This window comes from Anguilla rostrata, chromosome 3, assembly GCF_018555375.3.
Source record: "Anguilla rostrata isolate EN2019 chromosome 3, ASM1855537v3, whole genome shotgun sequence".
NCBI lineage: Eukaryota > Metazoa > Chordata > Actinopteri > Anguilliformes > Anguillidae > Anguilla > Anguilla rostrata.
Genome location: NC_057935.1, coordinates 57,206,725 through 57,224,891, shown reverse-complemented (window position 1 = coordinate 57,224,891; position 18,167 = coordinate 57,206,725). Strand labels below are relative to the sequence as shown.

General features: G+C 53.1%; 1 protein-coding gene across 1 annotated transcript in view; it reads left to right on the top strand.

Moving 5' to 3' along the window:
• The window catches only part of LOC135251949 (protein unc-13 homolog A-like), a 60,736-nt gene that overhangs the window by 6,460 nt on the left and 36,109 nt on the right, over positions 1-18,167 (top strand). The window contains exons 4-12 of the mRNA XM_064329829.1: positions 6,311-6,340; positions 6,917-7,016; positions 9,428-9,545; positions 10,427-10,550; positions 10,983-11,053; positions 11,632-11,680; positions 12,449-12,482; positions 17,034-17,803; positions 17,886-18,141. Coding sequence (XP_064185899.1) covers positions 6,311-6,340; positions 6,917-7,016; positions 9,428-9,545; positions 10,427-10,550; positions 10,983-11,053; positions 11,632-11,680; positions 12,449-12,482; positions 17,034-17,803; positions 17,886-18,141 — 1,552 coding nt within the window. The remainder of the gene's footprint in view (positions 1-6,310; positions 6,341-6,916; positions 7,017-9,427; positions 9,546-10,426; positions 10,551-10,982; positions 11,054-11,631; positions 11,681-12,448; positions 12,483-17,033; positions 17,804-17,885; positions 18,142-18,167) is intronic.

Sequence of the window (18,167 nt, the reverse complement as noted above, 5' to 3'; positions counted from 1 at the left end):
TGATATGGACATACGTTAACTGGTAACAGGTAATACCGCTAAATGTGTGATTCTGATCGAAACAGTTTGTTGCATATTTACGCCGGATACGCAAGTGTGATGTTCGTTTCTCTCTGATACAAGTTTGGTCTCATTGTCACGGTCGTCGTTCTGTTGAGGGTTGCTTTCGCGTCCAGACAGCTTTTTGGTGCGTATGCAACCCTTTCTGTGTGGTAACTGTGGTTTTGGCTTCAGAGACACGGGCTGTGGGGAATACCACGCACGTACACACACTGTGGACCGCGCGTGCGCGCGCACGCAAACACACACACACACACACACACACACACACAATTTAGCAGCACATTGAGCGGTTGAGAAAGAGAGGGAGTGAGGGATTTTGGAGTCTTAATTATAGAAGCGGAAAAACGTGAGAGCATTTTTAAAAAGCTTTCGCATCGACGTTGCAGCCAAGAATTTTAAAGTGCACGCGCTGAAACAAGAGCTAGAGCAGACAGGTGAGGAATATTAATTTATTTGGACAAGAGGGGGAAGCCCGTCTGGCTGAGTCTACTCGAGGAACGCCTTGGCAATTAGATATATTGCATCATGATTTATATGCAATATTCATGTGTGCGTGCGCGCGCATGTGCGTTTAGAGGGATAGAATGTCCATACCAATGAACATATTCAATTATAAAACGGAAAGTTTCGTTCCTGGAGGTCGACTGGTCGAGCAGATTTCGAAGTCGTGCTAAAATCCACAGTAGTAACAGCTATGACGCGACAACACCTGTTCACCTTACTGTGTTGTAATATCACTGCGCACCGTTAACAAGTGATTGGTCCACTGGAGCTGCTAATGTTCTTCGGACCCGGCGACGTTACGTAAGCTGCACTTGAGCAGATCAATTATAGAACATTCCGTGTCCACATATATGCTGCCCTTGAGAAGCTTTATGTATTTGATGGCCTTAGTCACATCTCCCCTTCTGACGTCATAGTAGAGTTCCATCTTCCTTCCTGGAAATAATCAAAAGTCCCCCAACCCCCAGCACTCACAAGATGACAGCCAATGAGAAAGCCCAATTCTTGTCCTCCACAGCTCATTGGGCCTTTTGAGTCTTATTCTCTATTCACAGCAGGAAGGGGCGCGGGCCTTTCTGTATGGAGTTTGCACGCACTTCCTGTGTCTACTCCGGTTTCCTCCCACACATTACATGTACATTACAGGCATCTTATCCAGAGCGACGTACAACAAAGTGCACAGCCGTAACCAGGGACAAGCGTGTTGAAAACCCTAGAGGGAAGTACAGTTCCAAGTGCAGGGAGCGACCGCACTTGGACCCTGCAGGTTAATCTGATTTACACAAAAGACACGCCCCCAAAGACGTGCAGGTCGGGGTAACCGGGGGTTACCGGTAATATAACAGGGCGTGTCTGTAAATGACTGCGCGCCCGGTCAGCCTACCCTGTATAAGTAAACGACTGATCGGAAGCGCTGCGTCGGCGAATATCGGTTGAATGTGACGGTTGAGAATCACATTTGCATTGCGTTCGGTTAGCAGATGGCCTTCTGTGCTGACTGAGCGAAACGAGGTACACAAATGCATTCAAATAGGCCATCAGAGCAGCAGTGCTACGGGAAAATATTATGAACGCTGGTACTCTTGTGGGCAAGAAGAAGTCTGTGGAACAACTACTGCGTGAATACAGAGAAGATTACTTACAGCAGGTCAGGGCTGCCCAACCCTGTTTCTGGAGATCTACAGTCTTGTAAATTTTCACTCCAGCCCTAACAAAGCTACACCTCATTCAGTAGCTAGAGCTAAGCTGCCCAGCCCTGTTCCTGGAGATCTACCATCCTGTAAGTTTTTAAAAACCTACAGGACAATAGATCTCGAGGAACAGGTTTGGGCAGCCGTAGACGATGCCACAGGACCTTTGAGTGACGAGTGATGACTGGGTCCTCGTCGGCAGGTTGTCAGTCCGCACACCGGACGATTCGGTCTCTGGCTGTTTTCTGAGGGTTGTAAATCCCTTTGTGCAGTTGACGGCACCGCTGAGTCCTGATATTTAATGAACTGTCCCGTTTCATCCTTTGAGTAAACACCATAAAGCATTTCTGGGGCAACCCCCGCGCCCATAAATGTCAACGGCAATATTTACAAGAAGCGGTATTTCAGAACGAGCGAGCGAGCGCTTTTAATGCCAGCGATACCAAAATGAACATTTTTCTAACAGGAAGAGCACAAATTAGCGGGAATAAGGGCGTGCGCGCGTCTCCGTTTAATTATCCTGAAATAAAACTAACGTGGCGCCTGTGGACCTGTGCATTTCTTCCGGCGAAGTTTTAAACTGCGCGTCTGCGCAGCCGCAGCTACTGCACTGCGCAGCTGAGGCAGTCGGTGCAGGTCGCAGGCCGACCGCGGGAGACCGCACGCGTGCCCTGGCTGCTCTCCTGCCGTCGCTACGGCGACGGTGGCAGCACGCGGCCCAGAATGCCCGCACGTCCGAAGAAGCGCTCCACGGCCGGCCTGACCTCGCAGGGACGCGCTGGCGTCTTGGGGTGCAGAGGGGGAAGAGACCCTGGGGCTTTTTTAGCCAACTTTTCCACACCACCACCTGCCAGGCAGCGCGGCAGCCTCCACCCGCGACAGAGCGCGAAACATTGACTGAAACACGCTTTCGCAACGCTGAAATTTTAAAATAATTTAAATTTCACCCAAAAATCACCCTTTTGGAAAACTGTGATGTGGAGTCGGACGCCGATGCGAGCGGAGCGGGCGTCACGGTAGCGGACGCGCCCGTGAGAGTCGCCCGGCGCTGTCGTGGCGCGGCGCGATGAGCTTGCCGAGGTCGCGCGTTGTCGCCCCCCCCTGGCTGAAACGAACCGCGGTCGTGACGCTTGCTGCGGAGCGCCGCCCTCGTCCGCGGTCTCCGGAGAGCGGAGAGAGAGAGACGGTCGGTCGATCGGTGACGCTGATTGGCTCCTGCTCGGGTTGGAGGGGACGCCGCCGTGCCTCACCCCGGCTGGCAGCCTGTGGGGTGAATGGGGCCCCGCTGTCTGATTTATTTACCCGCTGATTCACCATTCTCAGCTGCTATTTAGCATTCGTTTCCTGCCTCCAGCCATCCAATTTCTTTCCCATTGATTCCTTTGCGTGTGCCAATATATCACTACCGGGGTTTTTTCCTTTCTTTCTTTCTTTCTTTCTTTTTTCTTTTTTCCCTCTCTTTGATGAGTTAAATACCACTTGAATCATTTATCATATTAAAAAAAAGCGTTTTTAATTTAAAGTGAATTTTAAAAGCTTGAGGGGAAAAAAAGGACAAATGTACATGGGGGTTTGAGTGATCAGCTCTGAAAGAGCAGTGGTTGTCTCTATGGTAACCCTGTTTGTATTAAGAGGGCAGAATACCTTTGACTTCTGATGACACAGTGTTAAAGAGCAGGGAGAACAGTAGGGGAGAGCAGTAGAGAGAGCAGTAGGGAGAACAGTAGGGGAGAGCAGTAGAGAGAGCAGTAGGGGAGAGCAGTAGGGAGAACAGTAGGGGAGAGCAGTAGGGAGAGAGCAGTAGAGGAGAGAGCAGTAGGGAGAGCAGTAAGGGAGAACAGTAGAGAGAGCAGTAGGGGAGAGCAGTTGGGAGAGCAGTAGGGAGAGAGCAGTAGGGGGAGCAGTAGGGAGAGCAGTAGGGAGAGCAGTAGGGAGAGCAGTAGGGGAGAGCAGTAGGGAGAGAGCAGTAGAGGAGAGACCTCTACTGCAGACCTCACACTGCTAGCAGAGACGGACTGAAAGGCATAAAGGTGTCTGCAGCGATAATGATTACAGCACCGGTCTTGCGAATCTGAGGTCACGGGTTCGACTCCCAAGTGGGGGCTCGGGTGTTGCACCTTTGAGCAAGGTAATTACCCTGAACTGCTCCAGTAGATGTCCAGCTATATGAGCAGAAGTTTTGTGTGGAACGATGTAGGCTGTGTATGTTTTCTCTGGATAAGAGCATCAGATGAACACATAAAATGTCACACAAAAAAAAGTTGTGTGACACCTGTAGTTGCGTTGAGGAGAGGCTGTGATTGGTTAAAGGGACCGGCCCATTCAGAGAGATTTGTTAGCTAAGGATGGGATGCGTATTGGATCTGTGAACATGTGCTTGAGAGCTTTAATGCGTGAGCAGTGAAGTTTGGCTACAGAAGGAGGGGGGTGGTGCTTAAAAAAGGAACGGGGGTGTGTTTTTATTTAAAAAAGGGGGGGGGGTGTGATGTGGAGTGTTCGGTTCAAAGGTGCAGCTGTTAAAAGCAGCTCCATGTCTCCAGTGATGCCTGGCCTGCAGGCTTAATGTTTGAATCTTCTTTTTTTTGTTTTTATGTCTTTTTTTTGCAGACCCAGTGATTTTTAATGTGTAGATCTCTCCCTTTTAATAGAGCTGCAGCTGGGGAGACGAGCTGGAGAGGGAGGGAGGCCTGAATGCTAATGCCCACCCCACACACACACACTCACACACACACACACACACGCACACGCACACGCACACGCACACGCACGCACGCACGCACACGCGCACACGCGCACACACACTCACGCACGCACGCACGCACGCACGCACACACACCTACACACGCACGCATGCACGCACACGCACACACACACACACACCCACACACACGCACCACCACGCACGCACGCACGCACCACACACACACACACACGCACGCACACACACGCACACACACTCACACACGCACACACACTCAAACACCACACACACACACACACACACGCACGCACGCACACACACCGGGGGGGGAGGGGTTGGCTTTGGCGCGTTTGGGGTGTGTATATTAATTATGCATGAGCAGGGGTCCCACGTCAGAGGAGTGGAGAGGCTGTGCTGCAGTGGGAGACAGACCCCCCCCTTCCGCCCCCCCCCCCCCCGCATCGGAAATCACCTGCTTTTTTCCCAGAAAAACCCACTGCAGCGTCCTGACTAAGCCTGCTCCCGTACAGGCCTGACATCACCGCTCTTTCCCACTCAAAATTCAAACTCAGGATGCTTTATTGGCATGAAATGCATCGGCAAATACTGCCTGAGCGTACAGAGATACAGTGATACAGAAACACGTTAGAAGACGAGCATAAACTGAGCAAAACTGTTGCTGTCTAACTGTGATAACAACCACAAAAAAACTATTGCAGTTATAATAATAATAATAATAGTAATAATAATAATAAGAAGAAGAAGAAAAATATTAAGAAGAATAATACTGTTAAAAAGCAAAATAAACTTAATAATAAAAAAAGATAAATATGGTGGTCACTCTCTCGCTCTCTCTTTATATTTTTATTTATTTATTTATTTATTTATTTTTGTTTTGTGGGTAATTTTTATTTTTATCCTGTGGTTGTTTTTTTTCTATTGGTTTCTTCCCAATTCTATTTGTTTCTTCTCACTTTTATGCTTACCTTATGAAATATTTGGCCAACGAGAATTGTGTGATCTGACAATCTAAGGAGCGAGCTGCTTCCGTCTCACGGGGAAGCCATTTTCTTCCCTCACCTCTGCGTTAAAGAAAATAAAATCGATAAGTCGCAGTTGAGGTGAGAGGCGTGTGAGGCGCTCGTTTCCGGGCTGCGGTCTCCGTGGAGTTCAGCTCCCCGCCGGGCCCGCGCCGTCGCCTGGGGTCGAGCGCGTAGCGAACGCCCGGGCCAGGCGCCGTTTTTAACCAAGCGTCCCCACGGTTACGCCGGAGAGGGGCCCCCAGGTGCCCTCACCTGCGGGCTGGCGTCGGTGTGACATCACAGCGCTGGCGTTCAGGAGCGGGAATTTTCCTGGGAATTTTCCCTCGTTCCCGTTAGAATTCCCTCCCTCTCCCGCTCACGTGGCGGGAATATTTTGAGTCTGTAATACAGCGCTCCTGCGGCGGGGTGTTTCGCATGGTTTTGTTTTGTTTAAATGCTGAACGATCGCTGCCGCTCTCCTCTGGGGCGTTTGTGAGAAGAAGGAGAAACAGGAGACGGGAAAATGCTGTGTTTTCTGTTGACGCTTTATAAAAAAATTCCTTTTTATAGTGGCGACTGTGCTGTCCTTTTCCCCTGTCAGTCACACTCACTCTCTTTCTCTCTCTCCGCTTCTCTCTGTCTCTCTCCCTCCCTCTCTCCCCCCTCCCCCCTCTCCCTCTCTCTCCTCTCTTCCCCCCCCTCTCTCTGTCTCTCTCTCCCCCCCCTCTCTCTCCCCCCTCCCCCCTCTCCCTCTCCCTCCCCCTCCCCCCCTCTCCTCTCTCTCTCTCTCCCCCCTCCTCCCCCCTCCCCCCTCTCTCTCTCTCTCGCAGTGAAGAAAGCCAAGCTCGATGGACCACAGGGTGAGTGGTGCGTCGGCGCTGTCTGTGTTTACGCGCTTGTTTCTCCGCTGCGTTTATCTGCCGCGGACCGCGCGCACTGATCCTCGCGCTGGCGTGTTCGTGTCAGAGGGCAGAATTTGGCTGAGTGGCTGCTGCTCGTCCGTTTCCCCTCCCTGCTCAGCGTTTGATTTAACTGGGTGCTCGGTTACCCGGGGCAACCCGCAGAGCGTGTTTAAGCAGCGGCTGAGCACCTGAGTGTTCAGATGTACTTAAAGGGTTAAAAGGTGCTTTGTACAACACTGAAAAAACAACACACTTTGACAACTACAGTAAAAAGGAACCAACATTTTGCCTTGCTCAGTAGGTGCAAGGGCATACCCCACATGCACAGTGACATGTTCAGTGTTAAATCAGCCCTTGCAGAGTTCATGTCGTCCCTATTGGACTCATATGTGCTCTATTTTGAGTTGAATTAGTACTGGGCATTTTAACATGTGGGACCTGAACCTGTGACCTCCTGGTTTAATAAATCCAGTTTCACACCATCCCGTGTCATAAATGGTCCTGAATCGTCTTTCTTCCTTTCTAACGCGGCAGAGAAGTTCAACACCTACGTGTCTCTGAAAGTTCAGAATGTCAAGAGCACCACCATCGCTGTCCGCGGCAACCAGCCCTCCTGGGAGCAGGACTTCATGTTGTGAGTCTTCCTCTTCCTCCTCCTCCCCTTCCACCTCCTCCTCTTCTTCCTTCTCCTTCTCCTCCTCTTCTTCTTCTTCCTCCTCTTCTTCCTCTTCCACCTCCTCTTCCTCCTCCTCCTCTTCCTCTTCCACCTTTTCTTCCACTTCTTCCTTCTCCTCTTCCTCTTCCTCCTCCTCTGCCTCCTTTTCCTTTTTCCTCACTCATGGACATAAAAGAGCAGCAAACCTGCTTTGTTTCAGCCACATCTGCATCTGCAGATATACTGTACATAACAGCATTGTTCCATAGTTGTGTTATCTAATGCACATTGCAACAATATTGCATTTTAGTACTTGTTGCGTAATCTAATGTACGTAGGAACAGCATTGTACCAGAGTAGATTTTGTACATTCGTTTTTCCAGGGTAGATTGTGTGCGTTAGTAGTTTGAGGGTAGATTGTGTGCATTAGTAGTTTGAGGGTAGATTGTGTGCATTAGTAGTTTGAGGGTAGATTGTGTGCATTAATAGTTTGACGGTAGATTGTGTGCGTTAGTAGTTTGAGGGTAGATTGTGTGCATTAGCAGTTTGTGGGTAGATTGTGTGCGTTGGTAGTTCCAGGGTAGATTGTGTGCGTTAGTAGTTTGAGGGTAGATTGTGTGCATTATTAGTTCCAGGGTAGATTGTGTGCATTGTTTGCTCCAGGGTAGATTGTGTGCGTTATTTGCTCCAGGGTAGATTGTGTGCATTATTTGCTCCAGGGTAGATTGTGTGCGTTGGTAGTTCCAGGGTAGATTGTGTGCATTAGTAGTTTGAGGGTAGATTGTGTGCATTATTTGCTCCAGGGTAGATTGTGTGCATTAGTAGTTTGAGGGTAGATTGTGTGCATTATTTGCTCCAGGGTAGATTGTGTGCATTAGTAGTTTGAGGGTAGATTGTGTGCATTAGTAGTTTGAGGGTAGATTGTGTGCATTAGTAGTTTGAGGGTAGATTGTGTGCATTAGTAGTTCCAGGGTAGATTGTGTGCATTGGTAGTTTGAGGGTAGATTGTGTGCATTAGTAGTTTGAGGGTAGATTGTGTGCATTAGTAGTTTGAGGGTAGATTGTGTGCATTAGCAGTTTGAGGGTAGATTGTGTGCATTAGCAGTTTGAGGGTAGATTGTGTGCGTTGGTAGTTCCAGGGTAGATTGTGTGCATTAGTAGTTCCAGGGTAGATTGTGTGCATTGGTAGTTCCAGGGTAGATTGTGTGCATTGGTAGTTTGAGGGTAGATTGTGTGCGTTGTTTCGCAGTGTAGCAGCACGGCTCCTGGTCTCCACGGTTACGGCACTGCAGCAGAGTGGATGTTGTGTAATGGGAGGTGCGCAGAGGGAGCTCTGCATCGCGGTGCTCGTTACGCAACCCAGGACCTGCAGACTGCTGTGGGGGGGGGGGGGGGGTGATTTAAGGCCCGTGCGGCGTGACAGGACCCGTCCCGTCTGAGCGATAACGGGGGGGATATTTAAAAGGGCTGCCCCCCCCTGCCCCCCCCCTCATTTCCCACCAGGAGGGGGGCGAGACCGCGCTTTGGGGACCAGATGCCCTCTCTCTCTCCATTCCTGTCTTTCCAGGGTCTCTTCGTCTCCTTCCTTCTGTTCTGTCCCCGTTATAACTCGGGGGGGGGGGGGGGGTGAATGACAGACCAGGGGTAAGGTGTTTTCTGTTGGCCGCTGTTCGAGCTGTGGTGCCCCCCCCCTCCACCCCCCACGCTGAGGTAGCAGCTCGGCTGAGTTCGAGTAGCTGCCTGTGATTAGCGACGCTAAAGTGCTCGTGTCATTGATCCAGGCCCAGCTCCTGTCCCATCAGCCCCCTGGGCTGGGTTTTCACTTAGAGACGCGGTCCGGCGGGAACGTCCTCTCAGGCCGCGCGCTACACATGACTTCACCTGCCCCCCCCCCCCCCCCCCCCCTTCCGCCCGCGGGTTCTCTGTAATGGCTCTGTTTCTGTGAGAGCTCTGTATCTGTAATGGCTCTGTTTCTGTAATGGCTCTGTTTCTGTGAGAGCTCTGTTTCTGTGAGAGCTCTGTTTCATGCTCTGTTCTGTAGTGTTCTGGAGCTTGTTTCTGTAATGGCTCTGTAGCTCTGTTTCTGTAATGGCTCTGTTTCTGTGAGAGCTCTGTTTCTGTAATGGCTCTGTTTCTGTGAGAGCTCTGTTTCTGTAATGGCTCTGTTTCTGTAATGGCTCTGTTTTGCTGTACTCTGTCTGCTGTTTCTGTGAGAGTCTCTTCCTTCTTGCTCTGTTCCTCTTTTCAAGTCTTTCCTATTCCCTTCTCTTTATTTTTCATTCTCCCTCTTTATCCTTCCCTCTTACCCTCCCTCTCCCTGTCTTTCTCCCTCCCTCCCTCTCTCCCTTCCTCTAACCACACCTCTCCTTCTCTCCCTCCACCCCCCCCAGTGAGATCAGCAGGCTGGATTTGGGGCTGACGGTGGAGGTGTGGAATAAGGGGCTGATCTGGGACACCATGGTGGGGACGCTCTGGATCCCCCTGCGCAACATTCGGCAGTCCAACGAGGTACGGCCCCGCCCCGCCCCGCCCCCCCGCCTTCCCCCCCGCCCCGCCCCGCCCTGCCCCGCCCCGCCTCGCCTCCAGAACTGGCCCACACTTTAAACACACCAATACTGTTGAAATCCTTAGAAATGTGCAAAAAAATAATAATGGCAAAACAAAAAAAAAAAAACATTTTTAATTGTAGCGAAACACAACGAAACGTAATGGCAGAAGAACGAGCTGAAAAGGAGAGTTATCAGAATGTGAGGTTGAGCTGCTGGCAGAGGTGCAGGCAGGAGCACAGCCATTCTTTGGTTGCATCAGCAGTACTGTATTCAGCAAAGCTAAACATGTTTCTTGGCAAGCTGCGGCAGGACCGCTCTGGGTAAACAGTATGGACTTATGAGACGTTTATCCTCAGATGAATTCTGCCCGCCCCGTCCCTAAAAACATGCTCACAGTTTATCGCTCCGTTTGCAAGGTCTTCCAACAGTGCTAGCTCAGCCACGGGTCCTAACGTGAATAAATCACACGTAGGTTTTTATAGTCTTGTCTATCGTGAGTTCATATTTCACAACTGTTAAGCAATTTGCATATTATTTCTTTTCGGTGCAAGTGCTATCACGTGCCGTTGATTTCAGAAACATCTCTTACTTTGTTGTGCAGCGCAAATGCTCACATTTTGCTTCTCTTCTGTTGGTTTGACAGAATATTTTATGTGAATGTTAGAGTGTGTTTCAGAAGTTATGTTATCATATTCTGGGGTGTTTTTCTTCTTGGATATCAGTTGCTGTGAAGTTCTTTCGGCACCTTCAAGTGAAAATGGGTTTCGTGGAGTATTCTGTCCGCAGCGAGCCAATCGCTGTACTGCAGAGGTGTGGTCTTGTGTGTCCCTCCACCAATAGGAAGGCCCGGGGGAGTGGCTGACCCTGGACTCCCAGGTCATCATGGCGGATAATGAGATCTGTGGCACCAAAGACCCCACTTTCCACCGGGTCCTGCTGGACACTCGCTTCGAACTGCCGCTGGGTGAGCTGCTATTATTTCATTATTATTATTTTACCAAGAAATGCATTTTGAGGGTATTTAATTGAAGTCGCGTTGTAAAGTTGTAGCTTGTGGAGGATAGCTGGTTGTGATTGGTGGAGATGGGGGGAGTGGGGGGGTGGGGGGGAGGTAGGATAGCCAATTGTGGAGATGGGGGGTGGAGGATAGGATAATGGTTGTGATTGGTGAAGATAGTTGGGGGGAGGATGGGATAGCTGGTTGTGATTGGTGGAGTGGGGGTGGAGGATTGTATAGCTTGTTGTGATTGGTGGAGGTGGAGGGTGGAGGATGGGATAGCTGGTTGTGATTGTTGGATTTGTGGGGTGCAGGATTGTATAGCCGGTTGTGATTGGTGGATTTGGGGGGGTGGAGCCGTCCTTGAAAGGTTCTGTTTTCTGGGTTTTCCCGTCTCAGACATTCCAGAAGAGGAGGCTCGCTACTGGGCCAAAAAGCTGGAGCAGCTCAACGCCATGAGAGACCAGGATGTAAGAAGATTCCCTCCTGCTCATTCACCTCCTCGCATTTACCCAGAAGCCCTTGTTTTCAAAAGCACAATCTCACTAGAGCAGCGGTGTTTTTTGTGGGAGGATTTTAGATGTCCCCGTAGGGCGTCTGTTTTCAGCCGCTTCACGGCGTCTGGGGTTTCCGTGTTTGTCAGGGCTGAAGCGACAGCCTCGTCTGCCCCGTTAGGAATCAGACTGAGGAGAAGGTGTGCGTGTGAGGGCACGCGCTCGGGTGATCGCCGCCATTCATGACGTGGAGCCGCAGCCTGCACGCCCGTACGATGGCCGGGCTGTTTGTGAATTCTGCCCGGGATGATATCCTGGGTGGTGAGAAGCTGTACTAGGCCGGTGTGCTGACGGAGGAGGGGGTGGGGGGGGTGCTGGGTGAGGGGGAGGGGTGGGGGGCTGGGGGGGGGGAGGGGGTCAGGGTCAGTCAATACCGGCGCTGAAATGGGATCGCCTCTGCTGCGTGATGCGTTTGCCTTTCCGGATTGATCCGAGTGCTTTTCGCTTAAATTAGTTTTTTTTTTTCTTTTCTTCTCTCTCTCCCCCTGTCCCAGTATGTGGAGGAGGGTGAGGGACCTCTGCCGGTGCCAGGGACTCAGTGCTGTGAGTATCTGCGCCCCTCCCCCCGCCCCCCCCCCCCCTCGGCCCCCCCCTCGTAGACCAAGGTGTGATTGGCGCAGGTGTGGCCGTTTGCGTCAGCCTTTATTGGACGAGGACAGAGGGTAGACCCTCCCCCCCCCGTCTGATTGGCCTGTGACGGGGCGATGACGTTGATGTGACAGATGTGAGGGGGGGTGGGGGGGAGCGTTGGGGGGGGGTTTCGGCCGGGTGCCAGGCAGACGGGTCGTGGTCATCAGGCCTGACTGTGATGTGTCAATCACACTGACACACACACCTGCGCACACGCACACACATACTCACACACACAGACACGCTTAGACACACACACTACAATATACACACAGACACACAGACACACACACACTTTAATATAAACCCACACACACACACACACACACACACACACACACACACACACACACACACACACACTTTATATCCCACCCTCCTCGCCGCACAACACATCACTTTAATATACCACACACACCACACCACTTTACATAACCAACCACACACACACACCCCATTTATGCAATTAAATCCCCACACCCACACCCACCACCCACACCCTTTACATGTAACCCCACCACCCACCCACCACTCCCCACCCCACTCACCACACACACACACACAGGCTCTGTTAGTTGCTCTCTGTTCGTTTCTCCTCTCCTCGCGGCGGCTGAAAGATCTGTGCATCCCCGCCTCTGATGTGCTCTCACAGTGTGTTTTTCTCCCTCTGATCTTTCACAGGTAATTGGAGTCTGTGGAGGGACCAGCAGAGTGAGTGTCCCAGTTCTGCTCTTTCATGTCCCTGAAGCTGCAGAGTGTGTCCCCCGCGCTACCTCCCACACTGCCCCAGGCCGCCCTCCCTGCTACCCCCCCGCACCCGCCTGCTGCCTCCCCACAAACTGGCACCCCCTCCTCCCCCCCCCCCCCGCGGCCACCCGCGCTGGCACGCCCTATGCACTACCACCCTGGCGCCCACCGACGTACGCCGACCCCACGCACTCCCGCCCCCCTCCCCCTCCCACGCTACTCCTCCCCAATCCCTGAGCACCCCCTCTCCTTGCTACCTACGCCTCTGCGACCCATGTGCTTACCCCGACCACCAGCGACTGTAAACACTCGGCTGCACCACCCTCCCTCCCCTCCCCTGTGCCCCTGGGCAGGATCACCGACAGCGCTCGCAGGAGATAGCCGTGGGGTGGATGGTACTGTGGCAGCGGAGTACAGGCTCCCGCCCCCTCTGGCACCCTCCCTAACGCCTAACGTCCCTCCTGCCCAGTCCCTTGAGACTCCCCCAACCCTGAGTTACTGGCCGTCCTCTCGAGCCGCTGGATCTATCTAACCCTACACTAGACACCAGAGGCGATACAGCCTGAGGCACCCTCCCTCTGGCCCTGCCTCCGGCGTTCACCACGCCGGACTCCCGCTGCGCATGAGGCTCTGTGTCGCTCGGGTTTAACTCCGTTCAAGGATTATAGACGTGTGGTGTTGGGTGGCGTGGCATCCGTTCGTAGCGCGCGCCTAGCTTTGAGCTGTTAAGTGCGGTTCGTTTGTTTATTAGTATTTTGCTGTTTCCCGCTGATAGTTATACTGTTTGCTTTTGCTTATGCACTCTGACAATGCCGTGCCCAGGATGGATTAATTCAGCGTGCGGACTGCCGGCCTCGTTCTGGCGTGCCTCTCGTGCTCGCTGTGTCGATTGTTGCGTCAGTGTGCAGCAGCTCCGGGCCGATGTGTGCGCGGCGTGTGGAGATTTCCCAGGGTGCACTGCTGTGATGAGCGGGCTGTCGGAGCGAGAGAGATCCGCAGCCCGGCTCAAATTTCCCACAAGGCCTGCAATGGCTCGTGTAATCGTCTTACCCAGCATGCACTGCTCCCTGTATCTCAGCCGGCACTGGAGGTTTCATAGTAATGTGAATGAACTAATGATTTATTTGCACAGCGTCTTTCATACGAGCCAATGAGCAGCTTAAAGTGATCCGTGCGATGAGCGTAAGGAAACAGCCGTGAACAAATACAAGATACGGAAAAAAAAAAAGATGACGAATGGCGGAATGTTCGCGGAAACGTTCTTACACATGGTTTACGATCGAATGATACGGTACGCACGTTTCCTGCATTCCCCCTCCTATGGAGAGAGAGCTGGGGTGAAGGCTCGCGGCGTCTGTCTGGGAGACCGTTTGGGCGATGGTTTGGGTTGTCTGGGAGACCGTTTGGGCGATGGGTTCGGTTGTCTGGGAGACCGTTTGGGCGATGGTTTGGGTTGTCCGGGAGACCGTTTGGGCGATGGTTTCGGTTGTCTGGGAGACCGTTTGGGCGATGGTTTCGGTTGTCTGGGAGACCGTTTGGGCGATGGTTTCGGTTGTCTGGGAGACCGTTTGGGCGATGGTTTCGGTTGTCTGGGAGACCATTTGGTGATGAGTTCGGTTGTCTGGGAGACCGTTTGGGCGATGGTTTCGGTTGTCTGGGAGACCGTTTGGGCGATGGTTTCGGTTGTCTGGGAGACCGTTTGGGCGATGGTTTCGGTTGTCTGGGAGACCGTTTGGGCGATGGTTTGGGTTGTCTGGGAGACCGTTTGGGCGATGGTTTCGGTTGTCTGGGAGACCGTTTGGGCGATGGTTTCGGTTGTCTGGGAGACCGTTTGGGCGATGGTTTCGGTTGTCTGGGAGACCATTTGGGCGATGGGTTCGGTTCGGTTCGGCGTGTCCTCTCTTGTTAGCGGAGATGCCCGTGTCCTCAGGCAACCCCCCTGTCTTGCTGAGCCCAGTTCTCGGCGGGGGGGGGGGGATGGGGGGGGCACAGGCTGCTGCTCTTGAATCCGGTCCTTCTCCCCACATTGGAGCTGTAAAATGAGGCCCAGTGGGTGTACTGCCAGGGCCACGGGCTGAATTAAATGCTATTTATTGCTAAATAAACGCGTGTATTTCTGTGTTTATGGTCCTGGGCCAGTGCAGGCTGTTTTCACAGAGCTGTGTTTTATTTCTGATTTTTTTTCGTTTTTTTATATTTAAATGTGTGCAGATCTACTGAACAGAGGTGTGTACTTGTGTGTGTGTGTTTGTGTGTGTGTGTGAGTGTGTGTGTGTGTGTGTGTGTGTGTGTGAGTGTGTGTGTGTGAGTGTGTGTGTGTGTGTGTGTGTGAGTGTGTGTGTGAGTGTGTGTGTGAGTGTGTGTGTGTGTGTGTGAGTGTGTGTGTGTGAGTGTGTGTGTGTGTGTGTGTGGAGTGGTGTGTGGAGTGGAGTGTGTGTGTTGTGTGTGTGTGTGAGTGTGTGTGTGTGTGTGTGTGTCTGTGTGTGTGTGTGTGTGAGTGCGTGTGTGTGTTCGTGCATGCGTGTGTAAGTATGTATGTGTGTGTGTGTGTGTGTATGTGTGTGTGTGTGTGTGTGTGTGTGTGTGTGTGCGCGGTCGTGCATTTGTATGTTTGTGTGTGAGTGTGTGTGTGCATGTTTAAGTAAGTAGTGTGTGTGTGTGTGTGTGTGTGTGTGTGTGCATGTTTAAGTGCATTTGTATGTTTGTGTGTTTTTCTGTGTGTGCCTTATTTCCATGAAGCCTTGGTCGCAGATGATAAATATTCCTGTTGATTTTCTGCCAGGGAGATGCTTCATTCGTCACAGCCTTTGTGTTAATCCCCCCCCCCCCCTCACTCCCTGCCCCCCCCCTCCACTGCGGGGCCTTTCCCTAATCCCTCCCCGTGTCAGCTGAGCGTTTGGGGGGGCGGGGGGTGTGGGCGTTAAAGGCTTGCAGAGTGCTCAGTGCTGTCTCTGTACACACCCCGTTTTAACCCCTTTAAGGCTGCAAGACTGCTACTGTGCGTGCGATTAGAATGCTTTCGCCCGAAACATTCTAAAACGGCTGATGTCACAGTCACTGCTGGCAAGTGAAGGTGACAGTGGAGTTCTAGAACATCGGAATTTTGGGGGAAAAAACAACAGGGAAAAAAGAAAACCTGCTTGCTCTTCAATGGATTTAAAATGAAGGACCCCCCCCACACACTTTTCCGAGCCATTCGACTGCTCCACTGGGACATTTATACTCCCCTCCCCCCCTCGTATTTACAGTTCTATCACGCTTTCCGTCTGTACTCCATCTCACGCTCGTCTTGTTGGCCTGCTCACGCTCGTCTTGTTGGCCTGCTCACGCTCGTCTTGTTGGCCTGCTCACGCTCGTCTTGTTGGCCTGCTCACGCTCGTCTTGTTGGCCTGCTCACGCTCGTCTTGTTGGCCTGCTCCCCTTCGATGCGTCCTGACAGACTGTTGATAATTGACAGACTAATTTCCTCCCTTTGGAAAATAATCAGCTTTTTTGTCTGTATGTCTGTATGTCTGTCTATTAATACATCTGTCTCTGTGTCTGTCTCTATGTCTGTCTGTCTGTCTCTTTCCTCTTTAAAAATCGGATTTGAAATGCCTTTTTGGCCATAAATACTGTACATCTATGACACCTGCTGCAGAACATCTAGACTCAATAATTGTTGTACGTCTTCTGTACAATACAGAAATCTGTTATGCTCTTGCGCTCTCTCTCTCTCTTCCACTCTTTCCCTCTCTCTGTCTCTCCCCCTCTCTCTCTCTCTCTCTCTCTCTCTTCTCCTCTCCCTCTCTCTCTCTCTCTAGCTCTCTCTCTCTCTCTCTCTCTCCCCTCTCTCTCTCTAGCTCTTTCTCTCTCTCCGTCTGATCTGTGCATTTGTGCTGGGATGTTACGCATCGCTGGCATACTGTGATCTATGATGGAAGGAGTTTGGAGATGATTTATGACATTTGTACTGCTGGGTGTGTAATATTGGGGGGGGGGGGGGGTGTTGGATGAATTCCGTGCTACACTGAGTAATTATATTACACGTGATGGGATGCATTTCACATGATGATAAAGTGAAGTTTCATTAAAACTTACTCTCTCTCTTCTCTCCCTCCCTCTATTATGCCTCTCCCCACCCCCACCCTTTCCTTTACCCCTTTATCTTCATCTGCTCCAATCCTTTCTCTCTTTTTCTTTCTCCCTCTTTCTGTCACTCCCCCTTCCTGTCTCAACATCCCCTCCTGCTCCCTCTCCCTCTCTATCACTCTTTCTCCCTCCCTCCCTCCCTCCCCTCTTTCCCTCCATGCTCTCTCCATCTCTCTCTTCCCTCTTACCCCTCTTACCCCCTTCTCTCTAACTCTCTCTCTCCCCCTCTCTGTCTACCCCCCCGCTCTCTCTTTCTTCCCACCCTTTCTCCCCCTCCCCCCCACTCCCCCTCTCTCTCCCCCCCTGTCTACCCCCGCCTCTCTTTCTTCCCACCCTTTCTCCCCTCCCCCCCACTCCCCTCTCTCTCTCTTCCCCCCGCCCCCCCCAGTCCCGCGGGCAGCTACGCCTCGTCGGGGGAGCTCAGTCAGGGCAGCTCGCAGCTGAGCGAGGACTTTGGGCCGGGGGGGTACCGGGACGGCCTGCGGGGGGAGTTCTACGACGAAAACGACTCCTACCACTCCTGCCACTCCTCCGTCAGTTACACCTGCAGCCGGGAATCCCCGGACTGGGACCCCGATGACCCCCAGGGGGTGTACAGCGACGAGGGGGGGTACAGCCGGGACGGGGGCGAGGAGGGGGCCCTGTACGGGGACGAGGGAGAGGAGGGGGCCTACGAGGACGAGATGATCTACGAGGAGGAGGACCTGTACCCCCTGGAGGAGCCCCTAAACGAGGACCAGGAGGCCCCCTACACCCCCACCCCTACTGGGCCCGCCCCTGCAGCCCTGCTGCCCGAGACCCCAGCCAGCGCCCGCCCCCCCCTGGAGAAGCAGGCCTCCCTCAACAAGCAGCAGCCTCCTCAGGGCCCCGCCCCCTCTCAGGCCCCGCCCACTCAGCCGAAGTCCCTCCCCCCACCACAGCTCCCAGCTGCCGGGTGTAGGCCCCCTATTTCCCAGGCCCCTCCCCCTATGGCCGCCAGTCAACCCCCTGCCCCCGCAGCCCAGCCCGCTGCCCCCATGTTCCAGCAGACTGGCCCCGCCCACCAGACTCCCTCCGCCCCCTTGTTCCAGAGAGCTGGCCCCGCCTCCCAGCCGTCCCCAGTCCCGACTTTCCAGGCGACTGGCCCGCCCCCCAGCCTTCTCCCGCCCGACGTTCCAGGCGAGTGGCCCCGCCCCCCAGGCTTCTCCCGTCCCGACGTTCCAGGCGAGTGGCCCCGCCCCCCAGCCTTCCCCCGCCCCAGCGTTCCAGAAAGCGGGCCCAGCGTTCCAGCAGCCTCTCCCCGCGGCAGCGAGTCAGCCACCCGGCCCCGCCTCAGCCCAGGCCCCGCCCCACCAGGCCACGCCCCCTGCCCCCACAGAGCAGGCCCCTCCCCCCTCCACCGCCCAGCCCCCTGTCCCAGCGGAGGAGCCCCTTCTGCTCTCAGAAGAGGAGCCCCCCTACACAGAGAGCCCCCCTCCCGAATCGCCCCTGGAGGAGGAGGAGCCCACGCCCGACAGGTCCGTCACCACGGTTACCAGTTACC